Genomic DNA, 26,176 nt, shown 5'->3' with positions numbered 1-26,176 from the left:
AGGAGTCAGTAGGTAAGCCCATCTGGTATTGCCCTTAGCTCTTTATAACACTTCCAAAGGAAATCATTCCAGAAAGTCAATGCCACTCCTGGCTTCAGAATGATGGCAAATCAGGTAGAGGATGCCCTCCTATATGCATAAACTAAATCCCCAGGGTCTGACTTCTTCTGTGAACAGCCTCCTAAGTTCTAGGCTCACTCACTTATCTTATTCTGCAGGCTGGCACCAAGGCCCAGAGAAAGCCCACTAGATCCATGGTAGAGGCTGGATCTCATGTCTCCCAACATCCAGCACCATTATACCCCAGTGCTCACTTCCTAAGAAGAGAGGTGAAGGGAGGATAATCTCTGGCCCAGACCAGTTGCACCCAAGACTAGGATTCAGCAAATCTTTGTTAAGCACTTGCTATGTGCATGACACTGCATCTGGGCCAAGTACTGTGTTACCCCTCTTCCACTAGCCAAGTGTCATTCAAGGAATGGTTGGTCTGGAACTCAATCTTGGTGAAGGCTGATTCTATCTTGCTCATCTCTAGAACCCCAGTGCCTGGCATAGGCTTGGAACAAAGCAGGACCTTAGCAAGTATTTTTTGAATGAATGATGAATCAATAAGCACTTACTAAGCACTACATGCCAGGCCCTGTGGTAGGAGAAATTCTATTTAATACAGCAAGCCTATGAGGTTAGCATTATACCTCCATTTTACAAGTGAGGAAACAAGGCTGAAATAAGTGAATTGACTAGCTCAAGCCTTCACAAAAAATTGGTGGTGGAGCTGAGACTGGAGCCCAGCCTAGGTTACTGTGGCCTGGGCTCTAGCTGCCGCCTCACAGCTGTCAGGGCCCTAGGCCTCTATCCACCTGTCCCCTTGCCCCAGGCCTTCCCTGATTTAATTAAGGATTCTGGTGAAGGGCTAACTTTTGAACCCAGAAATAGCAAGACTAGTCTCCTAGTTCATACACAGCTCTAGATTAATCTTACTCAAAACACAGCTCTATCACTTTTCTGTACAAGAATCTAGCCTAACTCAATGTAAACAACCTGGGTTTAAGTTCCACCTTTTCAATTTCTGGCCATGTGGTCACCTGGGAAGTTACTTGTCTCTCCAGGCCTCATTCACCTTCCTCTTAGGCCTGACTGCACTTCTGAGAACAGCTGTCTGGGATCTCAACTTCTGAAAAAACGGTGGAGTAATCCAGCTCAGCCTCCACACAGCCCCGTGACTCAAAAAAACTCCCTGGGCATGGGGAAGAGGTATTCCTCTTCTGAGGACCCCAAGGGAGGCCGATAACCCTCCCTGTAGATGGTCTGAACAGAGCAGGAAGGTTCATGTGTGGTGGTGGGGTGCACTGCTTAGATAAGCACCCTCACTGGCAGATAAGGAAGCCCGAGCTCACCTAGCCTGTTAGGGGTAGGCAAAGTGGACTGGCACCCAGAGATCCTGACTCCCAGACAAGGGCTTCCTCTATGGCCTCTCCTGCCTCCTCTACTTTTCCTCGTGCCTATTATCCTGCACCTGTTTCTTTTTTAAAATAACCCATAGAACCCTTCCTGACGCAGAGATTCTAGTCCTGCTGTGTAACCTTCAGAAAGACTTCCCTCTATGGGCACTTGCCTCCCCGTCTGTGAAATGGGGGCCTCGGCCTTAACGTTCTCTCGGCTCCCTCTCAGCGCAGAGTCAGTGATCTTTGACTTGAATGCCCTGCAGTAGAGTGCCGCCGTTTCCTTTGCAGAGCAATTGCCTTTCCGCCCTACAATCGCAATGGCCTGGCACCTGCGGCCAGCCGCAAAGCGACTTGTCCTTGCTCGTCCCTCTTGCGCACATCTAGCTGGTAGGGAGAGTGGGGTGTTGAGGGGCTGAGAGGAAGCAAACGCCAGAATTCTGTATCCCACAGGGATGCTGACCCCCTCCCCACTGCAAACATTTCCCTGCGAGCGTCACCCCCCGCCCCCCGACACATACACTAACACACTGCAGCCGCAAAGGCGGGCAGGAGACGGGGGCGGCCTCTGCGCGTGCGTCGGCGCCGAGCCCTCTCCCGCCCACGTGCGCGCCCCCGAGCGGAGACGCGCGCTGGGGCGAGCTGGCGGGAAAGCGCGCGGGAAGCCCCCGGCTGGCTCTCAGCGTGGGGGAGGGAGGCCAGGAGGCGTCTGGAACGTGCCACTCTCGGAGAGAAAGGGGGGATTTTCGCGTGGCGCTGGCGTTTCTACACCTCCCACCCGCCGACCAATCCGTTAGCTCCCCCCTTCCCCTGCCGCGGTACGAAGCCCTGTGCCGTGGCCTCGCTCCCTACCGGCAGCGCGGACCGGCCCCTCGAACCCCGCTCTGGACGGAGCGGTACCCTCAGCAGCCGGAGCGGGGCGCTGCGCCGCGCGGCGAGGCCGGAAATTCCCGCGGCCTGAGTGGTGGAGCCCTAGCCGGGAGCGCGGCACCACCTTCCTCCTCCCGGGTGGGCGGGGGCGTTAGGCCCAGCGAGGGCCGGGCCGCCTAAGTGGGTGGGGTGGGGGCCGTTGCGTCCGCCGGGAGCGGCCCAGCAGGCGGCGGACGGGGAGCGCGGACAATTCTGCTGCGGCTCACCCGCCGCCCGGCCGGTTGAGACCCTCGCGACCCCGCTCCCGGGGCCCCCGCCCCTTCGCCGTCTCCGCCTCCTTCCTCACACACCCCCGGGCCGCCCGGGCCCCAAGCCTTCCCGGCGCTCCTCCCCCTTTTCCTCACACTCGCTCTCTGGCTGGGGTCCTCCTGCCGCCCGCCGGCCTGCTCCCTTCGGGGCAAGTCCTGCTTCTTAGGCTCTCCTTTCACACACGCGCGCGCTCGCTGGGCCGTCCCCTCCTCTCCGGCCCTCCTCCTCCTGGTCCTTGCTAAGGCTGCCGTCGGGGAGGATTGATGTCCCTTCAGCATCATGCAGCCGCCGCCGAGGAAGGTAAGGGCGCAGTTGGTGGGCTTTGGGGTTCAGAGGGATGCGTACTGGGAACGCGGCTGGGGCGACCGCTGCGCCCCCTCCCCCTCCCGCAAGGGGCCGTGACCGCCCTCGCCTTGGGCTTGTCACCGACTTGCTGCCGGCTCCAGGTGGGGGGCGTGCTCGTGAGTTGCCTTTCCGACAGAGGGGCCGCCGGGGCTCGTCCCTCTTCTACGCAGGAGACCCCCAGACATTTCACAAGAGTTTCGGGTGTGCATTTGTGTGTGTGCGCGCGCATGGCAATGCTGCCCGCTGCAAAGTGCATTCTCCGGGCTGCACCGAGGGGGAGGCAGGGACGCCCCGGCAGCTTTGCAGAGCCTTGTGCGTGTGTGATTGTTTAGTCTGCACCAGCTTTGAGCCCTCCAGCCGCTTGTCGCCAGCCCCGCCCGTTTGCAAATTTGCGGGGGATTTGTTTCTAGCCTAGCCTTAGGGTTTGGCCTGCTTTTCCCACGGGGCGGCCGAAAAGAAGTTGGAATAGTCACCGCCTCCCCACCCCAAGGGAAAATAAATTAAGGATTGACGGGTCCTGCCTCGCTCCCGACTGAGGGGCGAGGAGGCTGTAGTGCTGTCTTCTGAAAAGCGAGGACCGGGCCCCGGAGGTGCGTGGCGTGTGCACTGCGATCCGGGGTTGGATGACCAGGGTGGGAGTGACGGATGCACCCTGCTTGTCATCAGCCTCCCCGCTGCGCCCTTCCCCAGCTTTCCCAGGGGTCGAGGCTGTGTCCTTGTCTTTTTAATCCTACAGATGGATACTGAATGTCTACTCTGGGCACTGGGTGGATGAGGCCGTTCTGTCCTCCCCTCGTGGGCAAACATTTGCCTAACGCCTAACTCACCCGTGTCTGCTGCCTCTGCTTTCTCTCTTTCCTAATCCGGGTTTCTCCATTTAAGTGAGTCATTTTCTTTCGAACATGTACCCCCACCCGTCCGAGTGGTCCCACTCCTAAGGCCGAGATTCCAGACCCACCGTAACTTCGCACCCTGGGGCCCGGCCTGGCGGGCGAGGCTCTCTGGCCAGCAGGCATTTGCTGTTCTCGCTGTTTGAAGTGGAGCCTCTACCGGGATCGGCTTGCCGGGGTAGTTTAAAAGCACTGCATATGCTGGAAGGTCACTTTTGCTTTCTCCTTTGTGAGAAAGAGATTGTGATTTGATGCGCTGTCAGCAAGTCGAGGGCATCATTCTGAGACAGTGTGCTTTTTCGCAGCCATTATGGAGTAATTTATGTAGTCGATTCATGCATATTATCATGATTGTGTAAATATTGGTCATTGGGTATCAGGCACTCTTAGGCTCCCAGCCCCCATCCACACTCTGCTCGCCTCTCCTGGTGGTTAAAGTCTTTGAATCTTTTTTAGAAATAGAAGACAGCCTCTTTTAAAACTCTAGGAAGACCTAGACATGGATTGAGCTTGTGTATGAAATGGAATGACTGGCAGTTTATTTTGCATGTCTTTAGTTTGTAATATTTATAGTCGTGTATTTTCATTAAACCTCTGTTCAGGCTATTTGGCTTTAATTTTTCATTAAGTAAGTATCTTCAGTAAATAAAACTAGATGGCGAATAATAGATTTATGGCCTTCAGGGGAGAGGCGAGCAAGAGACATATTCTGACAGATGTATTTTCCTTAAGCAATTTTTTTGGGTTAAATTTGTAAAAAGACCTTCATAAATATATGGTGTATTTTAGGTGAAAGTTACCCAAGAACTGAAAAACATTCAAGTTGAGCAGATGACAAAACTTCAAGCCAAACATCAAGCAGAATGTGATTTGCTTGAAGATATGAGGTAAGGCTATAGTAAATAGTTCAAGGACTTCTATTTCTCTGTTTCAAAGAAGCTTTGAGTTACCAAGCCCCAGGAACTGATGATGGAATTTCCTTTTGGATTTCCTGCTTTAAGGCTGTTAGAACTTTGACTCAGCTGGAAATTAGAACTGGAACTAACACAATACAAACTTTTTCCTTCAGTAGGGGACCTATAATGCACACATAGTATTTGGAAAAAAGGACCTTAAAAGTCTTATTAGTCAAATTATAATAATTAAAGATTCTTGTTTAAATAATCTTTCCATGGAACTGTAACAATCATTTTATTGACCTTAACAGTTTTACACAGTTAGATTTTTAAACCAACACTTGTGGTTAATGGTTAATATCTGGGGGTGAGCCAGTCAACCCCAGATGATTATATGCTCTCACTGGGTTAGAACATGACAAATACAACTTTGTCTTTGAGTGCCAAATTTAGTGAGAAGTGTGTTTATCATATTTTGTTTTATTATTGAGGTTACTCATATTCATAGTCAAGATAACTTTGAATAGCTAAGACATCTTGCTAATATTGTGAAAATCAGTATCTTTCTTCCTAGAGGGATGGATGACTTATTTTAATGAAAGAAATACCACTTATTTAACAGTCTTTTAATATAGACTGACAGTTCAACAAAGATATTTGTCTAGAATGGGAGATGATTTGCATGGTGAAACAAGAGTGGCTGCAATTCTTATTTCCCTTTTGTAATACATTTATCAAATTGGAATTGGGTCTGTAAGCCTTATCAGTTACCTAGTTTTCTGGTAGTACACTTCATGTTGGTTTCATGAAAAATATTAACTCGATGGTGTTATCATAAAATTATGTGTTTGGATTGCTGTTTGTAGCCCAAAGATTTTAGTTTTAAGAATTTCCTTTTTTTCCTCTCCTATATTTAGGCACTATAAGCATTTCTGTTGTATACATGTCGTTAGGGTTTCTGACTAAGGCATATAAATCTATTCTCATCCAATCTGGATATATCAAGATTGTTGTTTTCTGACTGAAAATTACAATTTTAATTCTGTATTTGTCTTTCCCCCCTTGTTATAACCATAAGAAAATATTTAGACTTAAAAATTCCTATGTGAGGCCATGCGTGGTGGCTCACACCTGTAATCCCAGCACTTTGGCAGGCTGAGGTAGGCAGATGACCTGAGGTCTGGAGTTTGAGACCAGCCTGGCCAACATGATGAAACACTGTCTCTACTAAAAATACAAAAATTAGCCAGGCATGGTGGCATGCGCCTGTAGTCCTAGCTACTCGGGAGGCTGAGGCAGAAGAATTGCTTGAACCCAGTAGGTGGAGGTTGCAGTGAGCCAAGATGGCAACACTGCACTCCAGCCTGGGCAACAGAGTGAGACCCTGTCTCAAAAGAAAAAAAAAAAAAAATTCCTGTGTGAGATAGCTGAAACTCTTGATGTGGTTAAAAGTTTAAGGTTTTTAACTTATTAAGCAAACTAAGAAATCTCTAGATGAAGAAAGTAATAAATTTTCAGAAGCAGTTCAGGAAGGCAGAATTAGTGTGTAAATGAAGATCCCGTGTGGGGTATCGGTGGTCAGTGGTTGTAATAACTCCTGTTGATTGTGTCTTCTAAAGACTTCTTGATTGCATTTTGTCTGCATTTTTCCCCTATTGTCTGTAGCTTGGTACAGGAGCTTATGGTAAAGAATATGGACACTGCAGTCAGACAGTCCTGAGTTTGTGTCCTGATATCTGTGCTGACTTGTGGAAAATGAATTAATCTTTATAAACTTAATTTTTCTCATTTGTAAAAAGAGGCAATAATGGCCTCTGTTCCCCAAGGTTGTATAGATCAAATCACAATGCATGTGAGATATGGCACACATCTAAGCTAAGTTGATATAGTCTCTTGCTCCTGTTCCTGTTGCTTAGTTTGTATTATTGCTGATCTGTCACATTTGGCTTGCATTATACTAGTATCCTAATTATTGTAGTGGTGTCCTTATATCTTCCATCTCCCATCTCTCCTTTTAAATATTTCTTCCACATTACCACCAGTTAGCTTTCTAAAAACATTATTATAGATAACTCCTCTGTGGCCTTCTAGATAAAGGCCAAACACCTTGTCATAGTATATATAGTTCTCTGCAACCCAGCTGCAAGCTTCCTTTCCTGGCTTGGTTGCTACCATTTCATGCCCATGCATCCTTCCTCTTTCTTCCCCCAGCTCTGGTCGCTCGGGACATCAGGTTGTCTAATTGTGCAGTCTACATTCATACCTCTGTGTATGCTGTTGTCTTTGCCTGTTGGTACCTTTCCTCCCACTTTTTCACCTGACAAATTCTTGATTACCAATAACTGCAAGTTCCTTGTTCTCTGTGATCTCAAAGGATTTTGATTTTTGCACATGCTTCTGGCATCCTCCCTCAGGTGAAGTCTTTGAAGTTATGGGCTATTACTCATTTTTGTATCTTTATACCTTGTCAAATGAATGTGACTGGCCATATTTAAATGTATCTTATTTTTTCTTGGGTGAGATACTGTATATACTCTGTAGGGGGCTATAGGGGCCTCTGTTGAGCTTGTGTTATATACTTTGGTTCATGTGATCACTTTAAATACACTATCCTGTTTGTTGTAGAGTATATAATATATAAAGGCAGAGATTGTTGGTGCTCCAAGGATTAACAGGTTATTTGTTTGAAGGAGTTAGTATGTTCTTCTATCTATATTAACTTAATGGAATGAATCCTTTCATTCCCATAGAGTTGTGAATAAGATACTGTATTACCTACTAAAACAAGGGTTTAGGTTTCTGATTTGCTTTTTTTTTTTTTTTTCAAAGATAATATTGAAAAAGTTGAAACTTGCCTTCTCTTGGTATTCATGATAACTTCAGTTGCCTAAGGAAGGAGGTGATCTGGCTTCTCTTGTCTGCTCTAGCAAGTGGAATGATTTTTTAAAAGTTCATTGGAAATCTCTGAACTTGGGTGTTTTTTGTTTGTTTTTGAGATGAAGTCTTGCTCTGTTGGCCAGGCTGGAGTGCAGTAGTGCAATCTCAGCTCACTGCAACCTCTGCCTCCTGGGTTCAAGCAATTCACCTGCCTCAGCCTCCCTAGTAGCTGCCACCACACCTGGCTAATTTTTTTGTATTGTTAGTAGAGGCTGAGTTTCACCATGTTGGCCAGGCTGCTTTTGAACTCCTGACCTAAGTGATCCTCCCGCCTCGACCTCCCAAAATGCTCGGATTACAGGCATGAGCCACTGCGCCTGGCCCCAACTTGGGTTTTTATATAAATTAAGTTGTAAAGGATCTTGCTTGCTTTTCCTCTTTTGAGATTAGTGCTCCTTCTCACCAGTGCCTCTTGCCAGTTTTATGCTCAATTTAAGTTAGTATGAATTCACTCAGAAATGTACCAATAGCTTTTTATTCTTAAAGAAATTAGTAGTAGATATATATATATATATATTTAATTTGAGGCAGAGTCTCACTCTGTTGCCTAAGCTGGAATGCAGTGGTGTGATCTCTGCTTACTGTAACCTCTCCTCCCAAGCTCAAGCGATCCTCCCATCTCATCCTCCAGGGTAGCTGAGACTCCAGGTGCGCGGCTAATTTTTGTATTTTTTGTAGAGATGGGGTCTCACCATGTTACTCAGACTGGTCTTAAACTTCTGGGCTCAAGTAATCCTACTGTCAAGCCACTGTGCTCAGCCTGAGAAAATATCAAAAGTTTTTATGACATTGAAAAAAGTTAAAAATAAAATACACAGCATATTAGACTGTAAATAGAATTTTATGCTGAATTTTATCTATTTCTTCCCCCTTACGTCCCTTCTTCTTCCTTTCTTTCATTTTTTTTTTCTTAAGAGACAAGAGTCTTGCTCTGTTGCCCAGGCTGGAATGCAGTGGTGTGATCTTAGCTCACTATGTCCTTGTCCTCCTGGGTTCAGGCGATCCTCCTGCCTTAGCCTCCTGAGTACCTAGGACTATAGGCATGTGCCGTCACAACTGGCTTATTTTAAAAACTGTGTAGAGACAGAGTTTGTTTGTTGCCCATGCTGGTCTTGAACTCCTGGGCTCAAGTGATTATCCCACCTCAGCCTCCCAAAGTGCTGGGATTACAGAAGTGAGCCACTACTGCTGCAACCCACCTCCAGGGTCCCCAGTTCTTATCTTTTGGAATTTCGAGGGGAGGAGACCAATTATGATACCGTTTTTCTCCTTTGTTCTCCTCCCCTTCTTCAGTTCATTTGTTCTGTGGATGGCATTTGGAAGCTAGTATTTTGGGAATGAAGTGTGAGATGAAAAGACAACTAATTTGTTGTTAATCGGGACTTTCCATGCTTTGGGGAGGTTTTATACTGATGTGTTTTCTGTTGACTTTTGCTATCAGCAGTAGACAAGTAGTCTACTTTCTTTTTAGTTTATTATTATATTTTTTTCTCTTTGCTTTTTAAGACCACTTACAATAAGTTTCTACATACTAGAGTCTGTGTACTTTTCTTCTTAGGATTGTTTATCCTATGCTGTGCTGAGTACAGTCAGTTAAGAAAATTTTTTGCAGTGACCCAGAATATAAAGAATTACCTTCTTAGAAGACATTTTAAGGAGGTCTATAATATGGAAAAATTATTGAATTTTAGTCAGGTGAATAATATGTATGTTCATTTTATAGATGAAAGTGGAAACTGAGGCACAGTGAAATGAAGTGAATTATATTTGTGAGGACTCTAAGCTATTTGTCCTGATTTCCATACTACCGTACTGTCCCATGTATCTGTGTTTCCCAAGCTTTTAACCAAGGAATTCATCATGAGTCCAGTTGTAAAAAATATTTTGCCTATCAAAAAGTGTAATATATTATCAGGAGTCTGGGTGCGGTGGCTCATGCCTGTGATCCCAGCACTTTGGGAGGCCGAGGCGGGTGGATCACTTGAGGTCAGGGGTTTGAGACCAGCCTGGCCAACATGGTGAAACCCTGTCTCTACTAAAAATACAAAAATTAGCTGGGCATGGTGGCACACACCTATAATCCTAGCTACTCTAGCTACTTGGGAGGCTGAGGCAGGAGAATCACTTGAACCTGGGACGTGGAGGTTGCAGTGAGCTGAGATAGTGCCACAGCACTCCATCCTGAGCGACAGAGCTAGACTCTGTCTCAAAAAAAACCCAAAAACCAAAAAACAACCCTCTCCCCAAAAAACAGTATATTATCAGGGAACAATTTGTTTTCTTATTTTTTTATACATTGAGCTGTCAGTCAGCTCTAAATCACTATTTTCAAACCGTTAATGTGAGTTTAGCCAAAGTCAAAGACACTTAAAAAACTTTACCCCAGAGAAGGCTGAATATGTGATTTCTTATAGATGTTCTGAAGAATTGAAACTGGCTCAAGAAGCACCTGTCCTGCCTTTGCAGACATCTGGTGGTCTAGAGACCTCAAATGAGGAATTACTGTACTGCGTGTTACTTTCTCTGAACTGTAGATTCCCAGGAGTCACGGGAGGTTGGATTCCGAGGTCTGTTTATGGATGTTCTGAGATTTTTTTTTTTTTTGGAGACAGGTTCTCATTCTGTCACCCAAGCTGGAGCGCAGTGGTGTGATCATGGCTCCCTGCAGTATCGATCTCCCAGACTTAAGTGATCCTTCTATCTCAGCCTCCTGAGTAGCTGGGACCACAGGCATGTACCACCATGCCTGGCTAATTTTGTATTTTTTGTAGAGACAGGGTTTCACTATGTTGCCCGAACTGCTCTTGAACTCCTGGGCTCAAGTGATCCTCCCACCTTGACCTCCCAAAGTGTTGGGGTTACAGGTACAAGCCACTGTGCGTGATGCTGAGACCCTTTTTCAGTGTCTCAGAGACTTAGAGGTAATCTAATCTGGTCTAGAGTTTTTTTTTTTTTTTTTTTTTTTTTTAAAGGCTTTATTTATATACAATGTACATACCATTAAGTTACCATGATGCGACTGCATATCGTAGATGATTACATATCCCATTTAAAGTATACCATTCAACTTTTTTTTTTTTTAATAGGGTTGTACAATCATCATGCCAATTTAAAATGTTTTAGTTCCCCCTAAAAGAAACTTGGTACCCGTTAGCAGTTGCTCCCCATCACCCTCTCCAGCCTTAAGCAACCACTTATCTACTTTCTGTCTCCACAGAAATGGAATCTATATAAATGGAATTCTGTAACATTGTAGTTTCTTGTGACTGGCTTATTTTGGCATAATGGGTTCTTTTTTTTTTTTTTTTTCTTTTCTTTGAGACAGAGTTTCTCTGTGTCACTCAGACTGGAGTGCAGTGGCCCAATCCCGGCTCACTACAACCTCCACCTCCCGGGTTCATGCAGTTCTCCTGTCTCAGCCTCCTGAGTAGCTGGGTTTACAGGTACCTGCCACCATGCTCAGCTGATTTTTGTATTTTTAGTAGAGATGGGGTTTTGCCATCTCAAAACCTCAGTGAGGTTTAGTAGAGATGGGGTTTTGCCATCTTTTGACCTCAAGTGATCCACCTGCCTTGGCCTCCCAAAGTGCTGGGATTATAGGCGTGAGCCACCACGCCCAGCCTGGCATAATGTTTTCAAGATTCGTCAGGTTGTAGTATCATTACTTCATTCCTTTTTATTGCCAAATAATATCCCATTGTATGGATATGACACATTTTATTAATCCCTTCATCAGTTGACAGAGATTTGGGTTGTTTCTACTTTTTACTATTATTAATAATGCTGCTGTGAACATTCATGTACAAGTTTTTGTATGGATATATGTTTTTCTCTTGGATATATACCTAAAAATGGAATGTCTGGGTCATATGATAACTCTGTTTAACTTTTTGAGGAACTTTCAAACTGTCTTGCAAAACAGCTGCTCCATTTTATATTCCCACCAGCAATAATACATGATGGTTCCTATTTCTCCACATCATGGCCAGTGCATGTTATTGTCTGTCTTTTTGATTATAGGCATTCTAGTGGATGTGAAGTGATATTGTAAGTGGCTTTGACTAGCATTTTTCCAACAGCTTATGATGGTGAGCATTTTTTCATATGCTTATTGGCCGTTTGTATATTTTCTTTGAAGAAATGTCTATTCAGATGCTTTGCCCATTAAAAAAATTGTTTTTATTGAATTTTAAGAGTTCTTTATAACTTACCAGATTTGCAAATATATGATTGGCAAATATATGCAGTATTTTTTTCCCATTCTATGGAAGGATCACCTGAGTTTCTTTTCTTTTCTTTTTTTTCTGATACAGTTTCATTCTGTCACCCAGACTGGAGTGCAGGGGCATGATCATGGCTCACTGCAATCTCCACCTTCTGGGATCAAGCAATCCTCTGACCCAGCCTCTGGAGTAGCTAGGACTACAGGTGCACACCACCATGCCCAGCTAATTTTTTTATATATATATATATATTTTTTTTTTGGTGGAGATGGGTTTTGCCATGTTGCCCAGGCTGGTCTCAAACTCCCGGGCTCAAGCAATCCACCTGTCTCAGCCTGCCAAAGTGCTGGGATTACAGGCATGAGCCACAGTGCCGGTCCTCACCTGAGTTTTTTATGTGCACTTAATTTTGAGAACCACTGGTAATGGAAAGAATAAGAACTTCGAAGGTAGGCCATAGATTGAAACCCAGCTCTGCTGCTTATTAGCTGAGTAATCTTGGACAAGTGGCTTAGCTTTTCTGAGCTTCAGTATTTTATATGTGTGAAACAAGATTAATATTGACCTTTTTGCTTTTCTGTGAAGTAAAATGAGACAGGTGAAATGCTAAGAATGGTAGGTATTTAGCATTGGTAGCTACTGTTATTAGTGGAAAACTGAAGTCCAGGAAAAATTTTGTCTTATTCAAGGCATAAAAGGAAGTTATTCTGTTTCATGAATTATAAGAAGCACATTTTTTTACATTCTTACATTTCTGAAATCAAGATGCATCTTATGGTTCTTTTAGGCTGTGATGCAGTTGTCATTGCCTCTTCATGCATGGAACTTGTGGGATGGGTATCAGCAGGCTTGTAAGAAAATCCCAGAGACAATGGTTGGAATACAAATGTTGGATCACCTGGGCTTTTTTGATAGCATGGAGGATGGTAATTTGTGGAAAAATATGGATATCAATGACTGGTTAAAAAAAATGATTCAGAAGAGTTCAACTCTGAATATGACCCATTTATGCACTAGTTTATTTCATTTATCTTTTTTTATTATGCATAGAAGTAATATATGCTAAACTCTGACTAAATAAGTTTAAAATAATTCTTTTAATAAGTATAAATAAAAATTCTAAGTGACAGGGTATTGTGTTAATTGGCAGCATTTTTTCTTAGCAGAATATAAAATAATGTGTCTTGCAGTTAATGGTGTTTTTATTTTTTAAACTCAAAAATTTTATTTTTTTTGGAGACACAGTCTTGGTTTGTTGCCTAGACTGGAGTGCAGTGGTGTGATCTTGGCTTACTGCAACCTCTGCCTTCCAGGCTCAAGCGATCCTTATGCCTCACCCTCCTGCATGCCCAGATAATTTTTGTGGTAATTTTTTTTTTTTTTTGAGACGGAGTCTCGCTCTGTTGCCCAGGCTGGAGTGCAGTGGCACTATCTCGGCTCACTGCAAGGTCCACCTTCTGGGTTCACGCCATTCTCCTGCCTCAGCCTCCTGAGTAGCTGGGACTACAGGTGCCCGCCACCACGCCTGACTAATATTTTTTTTTTGTATTTTTAGTTGAGACGGGATTTCACCATGTTAGCCAGGATGGTCTCGATCTCCTGACCTCGTGATCAGCCCACCTCGGCCTCCCAAAGTGCTGGGATTACAGGCGTGAGCCACGTCGCCTGGCCTAATTTTTGTAGTTTATATGAGATGGGGTTTCACTATGATGGTTAGGGCTGATCTCCAACTCCTGGCTTCAAGTGATCTGCCTGCCTCGAGCTCCCAAAGTGCTGGGATTACAGGCATGAGCCACCATGCCCAGCCCTCAGTGATGTTTTAGATATGATGAAAACTGGAAGTAGTAGATCAGGTACTGGACTCTGGTATTTAAAAATTCATTCAGCAATCATAATTGCTTCTCAATTAGTGTTCTTTCAAATTAGAACTTAAAATGTTGTAAATCTTGAGAGGGAGAATTTTTCAAAAACTGAGAGCTGCAAGAAAAAAGATCAAGTAGGGCTACACTTAAATAACGTTTCTTTGAGAGAAGAAAGAAAGAAAATTACCTGATTTTAAAATTAATAAAAGGTAATATGCAACTTCAAATGACTAAATAAAATTTAGGTTTAAATATATACTTCCATATTATTGTCAGTTATGTTGGGGGAGAATAAGAAGGAGATGCTAACTAGGCAGAGAAGGAAATATAGTTTGAGAGGGTCTATTTAATTAAACCTTTTTTGTCACAGACCACTGTGTACTTGAATTGAAAGAATTAGGGTTTTAGTAATACCTCTTCCTATTGGTGACTGTTGGTTTATTAGCTCATAAGCCATTATTCATAAATCTTTACCTGCTCCTAAAATTTAAAGATTCTGTTCTGAATGGGACAGCCATTGCAGCCCACTGCAGGTGAAGATATTTTATGATTCATAGACATGAATGGAGGATACTCTCCTGAACTTGATGGTATTAAACTAAGGACTAATAATGAAAGTTACTTATCTCTAGGGTTAAGAATAGAAATGTTACTCTGGCACCGTAACATGTGCCTGTAGTCCTCGCTAAGGCAAGAGGATCTGCTTGAGCCCAGGAGCTTAGGGCTGCAGTGAGCTATGATAGTACTTGTGAGTAGCCACTACACTCCAGCCTGGGCAAGTTAGCAAGACCCTATCTCTAAGAAAAAAGTATTGAATAATTTTTGTGTATACTTTACCTTCACCTGGTCTTTTTAGCCACACCCAAGTATATAAATATAAGAGATTATGAAGGTAATTTGTATGGTAGCATAGGTGTGATATACTGGAACAAGTGCTAGTTTAGAGCAGTGGTCCCCAACCCTTTTTGGCACCAGGGACTGGTTTCTTGGAACGCAGTTTTCCCATGGACTGCGGGCGGGGTCGGGGGGATGTTTTTGGGATGATTCAAGTGCATCACATTTATTGTACACTTTATTCCTATTGTTGTTACATTGTAATATATAAGGAAATAATTATGCAATCCAACATACTGTAGAATCAGTGGGAGCGCTGAGCTTGTTTTTCTGCAACTAGACGGTCTCATCTGGGGTTGTGGGAGATAGTGACAGATCATCAGGCATTAGATTCTCATAAGGATCATGCAACCTAGATTCCTTGCATGTGCAGTTCACAATAGGGTTCGTGCTATGAGAATCTAACGCTACTGCTGATCTGACAAGAGGCAGAGCTCAGGTGGCAATGTGAGCAATGGGGGGCGACTGTAAATACAGACGAAGCTTCGCCTGCTTGCTTGCCCGCCACTTACCTCCTGTTGTGTGCCCCAGTTTGTAACGGGACACGGACTGTTAGTGGTCCATGGCCTGGGAGTTGGGGACCCCTGGTTTAGAGGCATGCAACCTGGGTATCAATTCTAGTTCACAAATTATGGCGCCTGGCTGTAATTTGTTTTGTAATTGAGAACATCAATTTAGAAATTTACAGTCTCTGGCTGGGCGCAGTGGCTCACGCCGGTAATCCGAGCACTTTGGGAGGCTTAAGTGGGCAGATCAAGAAGTCAGGAGATCGAGACCATCCTGGCCAACATGGTGAAATCCCGTCTCTACTAAAAATACGAAAAATTAGCCAGGCGTGGTGGCATGTGCCTGTAGTCCCAGCTACTTGGGAGGCTGAGGCAGGAGAATCGCTTGCACCCAGGAGGCGGAGGTTGCAGTGAGCTGAGATCACACCACTGCACTGCAGCCTGGGCGACAGAGTGAGACTGTGTCTCAAAAAAAAAAAAAAAAAAATTATAGTCTGACTTATTCTTTAAAGAGTAACCTGTGGGTTGAAACCGGAAATTAACCTCAAAGATAAACTGCTCAAGTGATGTTACAGAATCTTTCACCACGGTTAGTAGTCCTAGGTACCTGCCATCTTTCTGTATGTTGGTAATAATTCTCCTCATGATTGCTGGATAGTTTCTGCAACTCCAAGTACTATATTTTCATATAACAACTTCAGGTAGAAGAAGAGGAGGATGGGACAATTTAGCCTTATGCAAATTTTTCCTACCTTTTTCCCTCCTTCCCCCATCTCTGTTTTCTTCCTTTTTTTTTTTGTTCCACTAGGGAAGAAATTTTTACAAAAAATTATCTCAATAGACTTTCCCTTATATTTCATTGTCTGTGTTTGCTTCGTATGCTTGAGCATGCCTAGCTGCAGAGGAGGCTGGGAATGTGATCTTGGAAGTGGGTCCTTGCCTACAAACAGAAAGGGTAGTGGTGGCAGTAATGTAGCTTTTGCCACATTATTGTTTTGCCTGATTTGCTGCAGGGACCCATTGCCAGTTTACTCCTAGAGGTTCCCATAAAAGTATTAAAAAATGCATCGGGGTTAGATTATGAGGGATATCACTGGAACTCCAGTTGTCCCAAGCCAACTGGTAATTAAAGGCTCCATAGAAATCATTTGTATTCCCCCTTCCCAACTCCTTTTGAATTAAATATGTGAGGTTAGGAGTAGATTTTTGTATTTTCCATAAATAGTGGGCCACTACGCCAGTGGCCTCTTAGGATTCTCCTCCCAATCTTACCACTTTCAGTCTTCTGATAATTTGGAGAAATGGTGGTCTAAGGGCCCTCAGGCAATTGTGTTCTTAGTGAACTCATTTTTTTTTTTTTTTGTTTTTTGAGATGGAGTCTTGCTCTGTCGCCCAGGCTGGAGTACAGTGGAGTGATCTTGACTCACTGTAACCTCTGCCTCCCGGGTTCAAGCAATTCTTCTGCCTTAGCCTCCCGAGTAGCTGGGATTACAGGTGCATGCCACAATGCCCGGCTAATTTTTTGTGTTTTTAGGAGAGATGGAGCTTCACTATGTTGGCCAGGCTGGTCTCGAACTCTTGACCTGAGGTGATTCCTCCCCCGCATTCTGTCTCGGCCTCCCAAAGTGTTGGGATTACAGGCTTGAGCCACTGCACCCAGCTGTGAACTTCTTTTTACTTCTCAGGTGAAAGCATTAGTGAAGTGACTAAATTGAAAAGAGGGAAGGCCATGTAAAGTGTTTTAATCACCCTTAGCTGAATAATTTGCCCCTTAATAATTGATGATTGACAATTTACTCTTGAGAGTATCAAGTCTGAAGCGGTTTATCTGAGGAGGCCCGAGGTGGTAAGTCAATGGTTTTCTTTTTTTTTTTTTTTTTTGAGAGGGGGTCTCACTCTGTCTCCCAGGCTGGAGTGCAGTGGCACGATCTTGGCTCATTGCAACTTACGCCTCCCGGGTTCCAGTGATTCTCCTGCCTCAGCCTCCCGAGTAGCTGGAATTACAGGTGTGTGCCCTACGCCCGGCTAATTTTTTTGTACTTTTAGTAGAGATGGGGCTTCATCATGTTGACCAGGCTGGTCTTGAACTCCTGACCTGAAGTGATCCGCCCACCTCGGCCTCCCAAAGTGCTGGGATTACAGGCGTGAGCCACCGCACCTGGCCAAGTCGATGGTTTTCTTTGTAAATTCTCCAGATGTTCATTTGAGCCCCACAGATGCCATTCCGTGTTGTTGGTATCAGTCTTCAGGGGTGATCTGATGCATAAGCAGGAGTTATTTTTCTAAGTCTGGTTTGTGATCTTGGCTTTTCAGTAACTAATTTGGGATCTAGGCACAGAAACTTGTAACCCTGTCCTTTGTCCCGCTGCTGCAGATATTCTGTCAGTGTTGGTCAGGAGTAATTTATGGAATCTTAGCTGGTATTTTTGTTAATTTCATTTTGTTGTGTCCTTCCAGTGTTCCTTGATCATGCTTTATTTTAACATTCCATTTGATCTTTTTGGCATTCATGTGGGAATCCTTTGTCATCCAGATGTTTTCTGTTTTGTGAGCTTTGAAATAATCCCAATTTAAAAAGAAAATGTTATTTCTGGTGTTATGAAAAGTGTTACCATGTCCACAGAAACAAGTTGGAGTATATAGTATGTATGTCTCCTGACTGTATTTTAGTGATAATTGTTTTTCCTCTTACTGGTGATTGGAGGATGGGAGCAAGGGACAGATACTTTTTTTTGTTGTTTGCTTTTGAAACAGAGTCTTATTCCATTGCCCAGGCTGGAGCACAGTGGTGCAACCTCGGCTCACGGCAACCTCTGCCTCCCATGTTCAAGAATTCTTGTGCCTCAGCCTCCTGAGTAGCTAGGATTACAGGTGTGCAGCATGATGCTCGGCTAATTTTTGTATTTTTCATAAAGATAGGGTTTTGCCTTGTTGGCCAGGCTTGTCTTGGACTTCTGGCCTCAAGTGATCCACCTGCCTTGGCCTCCCAAAGTGCTGGGATTACAGACGTGAGCCATTGCACCCAGTCTAAACTTTTTATTGTATATTACTTTTTGTGTGTTTTGAGTTTTAAACTGTGTGTATATTATGCTCAAAACTAAAATTCAATGATTCAGTAATACTGGTAAACATTTTATTGCATATCTGTTAAGCATAACAGATATTTAACAGATGTTGTAAAAGTTCATATTCGTTGATGCTAAAACGCCATTTTTGGCTTTTAATTAGTTTTTAGTGAAGCTATTTTCATTATTAATAGACTTTAAAATGTATTTCTAATATATAAAAGTATTAAGAATACTTGATTTACAAACTTTTCTTCATAAAATGATTGGTTTCCAGTTGGTTGTAGCACAAAGTTGGGAAAACAAGCTTTATGTACTACTGTGTTCCTTTCTTTCTGTATTGTGGAATTTTTTTTTTTTTTTAGAGGGAGTCTTGCCCTGTTGCCCAGGCTGGAGTGCAGTGGCATGATCTCAGCTCACTGCAACCTCTGCCTCCCAGGTTCAAGCGATTCTCTTGCCTCAGCCTCCCGAGTAGCTGGGATTACAGGTGCCCACGACTACAGACGGCTAATTTTTGTGTTTTTAGTAGAGATGGTAGAGATGGGGTTTTACCATGTTGGCCAGCCTGGTCTTGAACTTCTGACCTTGTGTTCCGCCCACCTCGGCCTCCCAAAGTGCTGGGATTACAGGTGTGAGCCACCGCACCTGGTCGTGGATTATTTTGTCTTGAAACAAGCAAACATGTTAGATAGTTAGAGTCTTGCCTAATCTCAAATTTCATTTTAGCTGCCTTTATCCAAAGGTTTTATATCATAGCCATCAATTTAAACATTGTTTCTGTTGTAAAATGTAGTTTTGCGTTAGCCAACTGTCTCTATGGAAGAATTGTTTGCTCTGTTTTACTAAAAGAAGTGTTTTATATAATAGTTTTTCTTAGTTACATTGAATCAGTTGAAATTGTTAGTATTCCATTTTATTTATTTCTTCTTTTTTTTTTTTTTTTTTTTTTTTTGCATTTGTTAGCTATTCCTCTGTTTTTAAAGTGGTCATTCTAAGATATGATATTATGTTTTTTGTTTTTATTTTTTTTGAGACAGGGTCTCACTCTGTTGTCTGGGCTAGATTATAGTGCTGTGATCATGGTTCACTGCAGCCTCAACTACTTAAGCTCAAACAATCCTCTTGCCTCAGCCTCCTGAGTAGCTCAGACTACAGATGTGTGCCACTATGCCTGGCTAATTTTTTAAATTCTTAGTAGAGACAGGGTCTTACTATGTCACCTAGGCTGGTCCTGAACTGTGGAGCTCAAGCAGTCCTCCTGCTTTGGCCTCCCAAAGTATTGGGATTATAGACATGAGCCACCACACTTGATCTACACCATGCATTCTTAATTTATCACTGTCTAGTTAGAGTTAATATTGTACCATTCCACATATGACCTTACAATGGTCTAATTACAGTTATTCCATCCCAGACTTTGTGCTGCATACTTTATAAACCTCATAATGTTAGTTTTCTTTAAACAGTGATCTTTTAATAAGATTAAGAGAAGGAAAAAAAGTCTTATATTTACTAATCCTGATCCTTCTTTCCTTCCTGAGACCAACATACAGGTTTGAGTTTCCATCTGTTGTCATTTCCTTTCAGCTTAAGGAACTTCCTTCAGCGTTTCTGGTGCAATTCTGCAGCTTTTGACAATTCTCTTAGCTTTCGTATATCTGAAAATGTCTTTATTTCACCCTCATTTTAGGAAGATATTTTTGCTGGATGTAGAATTCTGGGTTGGTCACTCCAGTGTCTTCTGGCTTTCATCATTTCTGATGAGAAGTTAGCTCTTACTTATAGACTTGTTCACATCTGTGGAATGTGCCTTTCCTTGCTCTAATAGCTTTTTTTCTCTTTATCTTTGGTTTCCTACAGTTTGAGTGTAATGTGACTAGTATAGTGTCTGTAATTATCTTGTTTGGGGTTCATCATTCAATGGTTGATGCTTTTTATGAAACCTGGGAAACTTCTGGCCATTATTTCCTATTTTTTTGAGATAGAGTCTTACTATGTCGCCCAGGCTGGAGTGCAATGGCATGATCTCAGCTCACTGCAACTTCTGCCCCCCTGGTTCAAGTGATTCTCCTGCCTCAGCCTTCCGAGTAGCTGGCATTACAGGCATGCGCCATCACGCCCAGCTACTTTTTGTATTTTTAGTAGAGGCGGGGTTTCACCATGTTGGCCAGGCTGGTCTCGAACTCCTGACCTCTGGTGATCCACCTGCCTCGGCCTCCCAAAGTGCTGGGATTACAGGTGTGAGCCCACTGCGCCCGGCCTGTTATTTCTTCAAATATTTTTTTTCTGCCCCATTCTCTCTTCTTCTTCTTCTTCTTTTTTTTTTAATTATTATTATTAGACTTTAAGTTCTAGGGTACATGTGTACAACGTGCAAGTTTGTTACATATGTATACATGTGCCATGTTGGTGTGCTGCACCTATTAGCTCGTCACTTACATTAGGCATTCCTCCTAATGCTATCCCTTCCCCTTCCCCCAACCCCACAACAGGCCCTGGTGTGTGATGTGCCCCATCCTGTGTCCAAGTGTTCTCATTGTTCAGTTCCCACCTATGAGTGAGAACGTGTGGTGTTTGGTTTTCTGTCCTTGCGATAGTTTACTGAGAATGATGGTTTCCAGCTTCATCCATGTCCCTACAAAGGACATGAACTCATCCTTTTTTATGGCTGCGTAGTATTCCATTGTGTATATGTGCCACATTTTCTTAATCCAGTCTATCATTGATGGACATTTGGGTTGCCATATGTAGAAAGCTGAAACTGGATCCCTTCCTTACACCTTGTACAAAAATTAATTCAAGATGGATTAAAGACTTAAATGTTAGACCTAAAACCATAAAAATCCTGGAAGAAAACCTAGGCAATACCATTCAGGACATAGGTATGGGCAAGGACTTCATGACTAAAACACCAAAAGCAATGGCAACAAAAGCCAAAATAGACAAATGGGATCTAATTAAACTAAAGAGCTTCTGCACAGCAAAAGAAACTACCATCAGAGTGATCAGGCAACCTACAGAATGGGAGAACATTTTCGCAATCTACGCATCTGACAAAGGGCTATTATCTAGAATCTACCAGGAACTTAAACAAATTTATAAGAAAAAATCAAACAGCCCCATCAAAAAGTGGACGAAGGATATGAACAGATACTTCTCAAAAGAAGACATTTATGCAGCCCACAGACACACGAAAAAATGCTCATCATCACTGGTCATCAGAGAAATGCAAATCAAACAACAGTGAGATACCATCTCACACCAGTTAGAATGGCAATCATTAAAAAGTCAGGAAACAACAGGTGCTGGAGAGGATGTTGAGAAATAGGAACACTTTTACACTGTTGGTGGGAGTGTAAACTAGTTCAACCATTATGGAAGATAGTATGGAGATTCCTTAAGGATCTAGAACTTGAAATACCATTTGACCCAGCCATCCCATTACTGGGTATATAACCAGAGGATTATAAATCATGCTGCTATAAAGACACATGCACACATGTTTATTGCAGCACTTTTCACAATAGCAAAGGCTTGGAACCAACCCAAGTGTTCTTTTTTTTTTTTTAATTTTAATTATACATATGTTAAACTGCTTGATAATGTTCTATGTTCTTCAGATTGGATAACTATATTGATCTGTTTTCTGGTTCATTGGCCCTTTCATCTGTAGTTTTCAATCTGTTGTTAAGTCCATCGAGTAAAGTTTTCATTTCTGATACTGTACCTTCAAGTGACCGAACATATTTACAATAGCTGTTTTAAAGCTCTTGTGTGCTATTTCCAACATTAGAATGATCTTGTCTTTTTTTGGTTGGCTGCTTTCCTCCCCTGATTTTGAATCATATATATCTATTATTTGCATATCTAGTAATTTTTCATTATTTGGACATTGTGATTGATATGTTATTGAATGTCTCATTGTGTTGTTTTTCTTTAAAGAGTGTTGAGTTTTGTTTTGGCAGAATGAAATTATTGATTCTTTCAAGATTGATTTTGTGTTGTGACAAGCCTAACTTTTGTCCTTTGTTCTAACACTGGGCCTTTACTCTAGTTTATGATTTTTCTGGGGTTTTCACTGAATGCCTGAGTGCCCAAGGCGTGTACAATGTCTCTCCATTCTGAATGGACTGGAATTCCAATGTCTCCCATCAGAGAGCAGCCTTTGGTATCTGTTCAGCTCTCAAGCCTATGACAGCAACTCTGCTAGGCCTCATGGAGTCCTGCCATGGCTTACATGTAGCCCAGTGCTCTGCCAAGGGCACTCAAGGAACCCCCATGCAGACTTCTGGGGCTACCTCTTCTGCATTGTTGCCTTCACTCCTGGACCCTGTCCTATAAATTCTAGCCACTTCCATATGCCAGGACCCTGATTCAGTGAGACCATCATGCTTGGGCTTAGGTTCCTCCTTCCTGTGGTGCAGTTGGGAAAGCGTCACAGGCAGAAAGCTGAAGTGAACATGGTACACACCTCCTGTGCTGCCTATTGTTTAGTTGCCTGAAAATACTAGAGTTGTATATATCTTGTCTAGTTTTATGGATGTTACCTGGGGAGGGCTAGTCTGGCATCAGTTATTTTATCATGGCTAGAAGTAGAAGTCTACTTCTTAAATGTATTGGAGGAACATTTTTAGCTGTCTTTAAATATATAATTAAGATGATGTATTTATACATACTTAATATTATATAATCTTAATCCTCTGCTTTTGGATACATGAGTTTGGATGTTCCATATACAACTGTAAGTATGCTGTACCACAGGAACTTTTTTTTTTGAGACAGGGCCTCACCGTATTGCCCAGGCTGGAGTGCAGTAGCATGATCATGGCTCACTGTAGCCTCAATCTGTTGGGCTCAAACAGTCCTCCTGCTTCAGCCTCTCAAAGAGCTGGGACCACAGGTGCATGTCACTATGCCTGACTAATTAAAAATTATTTTTTGTAGAGATAGGGTCTCACTGTGTTGTCCAGGCTGGTCTTGAACTCCTGGGCTCAAGCAGTCCTCCTACCTTGACCTCCAAAAGTGTTTGGCCTCCCAAATTGCTGGGATTATAGGCGTGAGACACCAGGCCTGGCCTTAGAGCATTTTTATTACCCCAGAAAGAAGCATTTTACCCCTTGGCTGTCACCCTTCCCGCTTTTTGTCCATTTGCCCAGGCCTAGCCAACCACAGATTTACTTTCTGATTCTATAAGTTTGCTTATTTTGGATATTTTATGTAAGTAGAATTATATATGTTTGTCTTTTTGAGGCCAAGGGTTTGAGACCAGCCTGGGCAACATAGGGAGACCTTGTCTCAAAAAAAAAAAAAAAAAAAGAAAGAAAAAAAACAGGGATTGGTGGCACTTGGTTGTAGTCCAGCTACTGGGGAGTCTGAAACGGGAGGATCACTTTAGCCCTGACGGAAGGACAAGGTTGCAGTGAGCTGTGAGTGTGGCACTGCGCTCCAGGCTGGGTGACAGAATGAGACCGTGTCTCAAAAAGAAAAAAGAAAAAGAAAAAGAAAGGAATCAAATGAAATTTTCATACTATTTCCAAGCAGTAAGAGTGCCTATTTAGACATTTATTTCCTCAGCCCTTATTAGATCCTGGGAGGAATCTATTGAACATAGAATCATCTTTCCCCTGGTTTTGATAGCTGTCCTCAATTTCCTTAAAAGTAGAAGACAGGTATCTTTCACTCAGGATTATTTTCGATAATTGGGGGCATAGCATTTTCAGTGCCCACCGTGTCCAAACACTGTGGCTGGAGTATGTAGTATCTTATATCAAGAACTACTACTAGAATAGGCTGGGCACGGTGGCTCAAGCTTGTAATCCCAGCACTTTGGGAGGCTGAGATGGGTGGATCACGAGGTCAGGAGATCCAGACCATCCTGGCTAACACGGTGAAACCCCGTCTCTACTAAAAAATACAAAAAAAAAAAAAAGCTGGGCGTGGTGGCGGGTGCCTGTAGTCCCAGCTACTCGGGAGGCTGAGGCAGGAGAATGGCGTAAACCCAGGAGGCGGAGCTTGCAGTGAGCTGAGATCCGGCCACTGCACTCCAGCCTGGGTGACAGAGCAAGATTCCATCTCAAAAAAAAAAAAAAAAAAAAAAGAACTACTACGAGAATAGATATCAAAGAAGAAGTGTAAGACTCAGTATCTCTGTGCATGTTTCAGTCTAGCTGATTAGTACTGGAGTGGAAGAAGGTACATGGACTGGAGCTTTCTGTTTTTTCATATCTGGGATTATTGAAAGATTCTGTGAAACACTGGACTATTAGAGATCTCTGATATTTATATCTGGGGTTTGGGTTATATTTGAGATATTTCCACAGTTAAAAATGCCTTGTCTGTCTTCTTTGTCTTAGGACCAGACAGTTTTATGGTGACTACCAAGGAAGGATATAAAGTTTCTGAATAGAACTAAAGTCTTGCTATGCAGCATGTTTTTTCTTTTCCTGGTGAAGTAATTATGTTTATTTTTAACTTTTTGGTAATGTACCTAAAATAAAATATATGCCACAGATAGCTTAGAATCAGCTCATATTGGGTAGTAGAAATGTATGTAATCTCATAATACTTTGTATTAGTTGGTAAACTCTCTAAGTAAAAATTTCTTTTTATATGTTTAAAAACAATAGGTTACAAAAGTTATTGAAATGCTTCTTACCTAGAAAATAAGTTGCTGTTAGTCAATTTTATTGTTTCACTTTACATAGTTATTTGCATGAGTATAAATATGCTTCTGAAGAGACACAATAATTCTAAGTTTACTTTCAGGAAAATAACCAGGTTTCCAAAGTTCCATTAGTTTATAGAATTTTTAAAATGGCTTTGACAATGACTTATTTTATTTTTGTGTCTTTTGTCATTGATCCAGATCTAATTTTGATATATTGTTATACATGTATTAAAATTAAGTCTTCAAACCTCCTATATGTTATACGTCAGCATTGTTTTAACAAAGGAGAAGGCAAGAGAAAAGACTTAAGTGCTTAATTTTATGTGAGTAACTCTGTCAGGCACAATGCTGTGAAAGATTTATGGTGTGTCTTTCAAATGTCTAATATAATTCAAAGATAAGATGTGTCTTGGACGCAAAATATTCATAAGAAATAATGTCTTTAACTTTCATAAAATACTCATATACAAATTACGTTAACTTTTATTTGTGTCTATACAAGTAGAAAAGTCATTTGATTAAAATGTTTGATTTGTGTCCTATGCCGTGATCTCAAAGGAATGTGTTTCACTTTAGTGAGGAATTATCTGACGAATGTCTCCCCCTTTTTTCCTGGAAAAGAAAACTAGGCATCTTAAACTGGGTCTTAAATGTGATATAGATGAGAACATTTAAAATCATGGTGTTCAAAGGTGAATTTGATTATATATCACTTGACAAGATTATTTTGGCAACTTGATTAATATTGGTGAATCTGAATGGAAAGTAATTTTTTTTTTACTTGAAAATGCAGTCTTAAAAAATATGCAGTCTTAGTTGGGGGTTTTAACCCTTTCTTCCCAGCTGTTTTTTTTTTTTGGTCCGTTAAGGTATTTTACTTGTAAGTATGTATTGCATCCCTAGGAAAAGAATCCCGGGATTTTCCCTCTTGTGTGTTTTTGTCTTGCGTCTTTGTGGTCTATGATGCCAACTGGTGTTATCAGTACAGTTAAACCAAACTGACAGGATGGGAGCAGATTATTCTGCCACTTTTCTAGATCTTTGAGTTGCACATCAAATCTGGGGCTGAGCACTCCAGTTTAACCTACCTGTGAGTTTCACAACATTTTTCCCAGCTGTGTGATCATCAGTGATTTCAGTTTCGCCGGTGTAACCATACTTTATCATCATAGTTAGAAACAGGACTCTGACTTTGGAGCACAGCCTAATAAGAACCTGCCTCTTTTTTTGGCATTGTTGATGCTCAGGAGAGCATCATTCAAGACATTCA

General features: G+C 42.5%; 1 protein-coding gene across 2 annotated transcripts in view; it reads left to right on the top strand.

Moving 5' to 3' along the window:
• Positions 1-2,076: 2,076 nt before the first annotated feature.
• FCHSD2 (FCH and double SH3 domains 2) overlaps positions 2,077-26,176 on the top strand; it is a 318,513-nt gene continuing 294,413 nt past the window's right edge. Inside the window, exons 1-2 of one of the 2 annotated variants that reach the window (XM_008020056.3) lie at positions 2,077-2,921; positions 4,646-4,743. In XM_008020056.3, the coding sequence (XP_008018247.1) occupies positions 2,901-2,921; positions 4,646-4,743 (119 nt within the window). In that variant the 5' untranslated portion in view covers positions 2,077-2,900. Of the gene's footprint in view, positions 2,922-4,645; positions 4,744-26,176 lie in introns of those variants that run through there. The other variant, XM_073019212.1, reaches the window with a different exon arrangement.

This window comes from Chlorocebus sabaeus, chromosome 1 (genome assembly GCF_047675955.1).
Source record: "Chlorocebus sabaeus isolate Y175 chromosome 1, mChlSab1.0.hap1, whole genome shotgun sequence".
Taxonomy (NCBI): domain Eukaryota; kingdom Metazoa; phylum Chordata; class Mammalia; order Primates; family Cercopithecidae; genus Chlorocebus; species Chlorocebus sabaeus.
The sequence above is the reverse complement of the archived record's forward strand: the minus strand, read 5'-3'. Positions and strand labels throughout refer to the sequence as shown.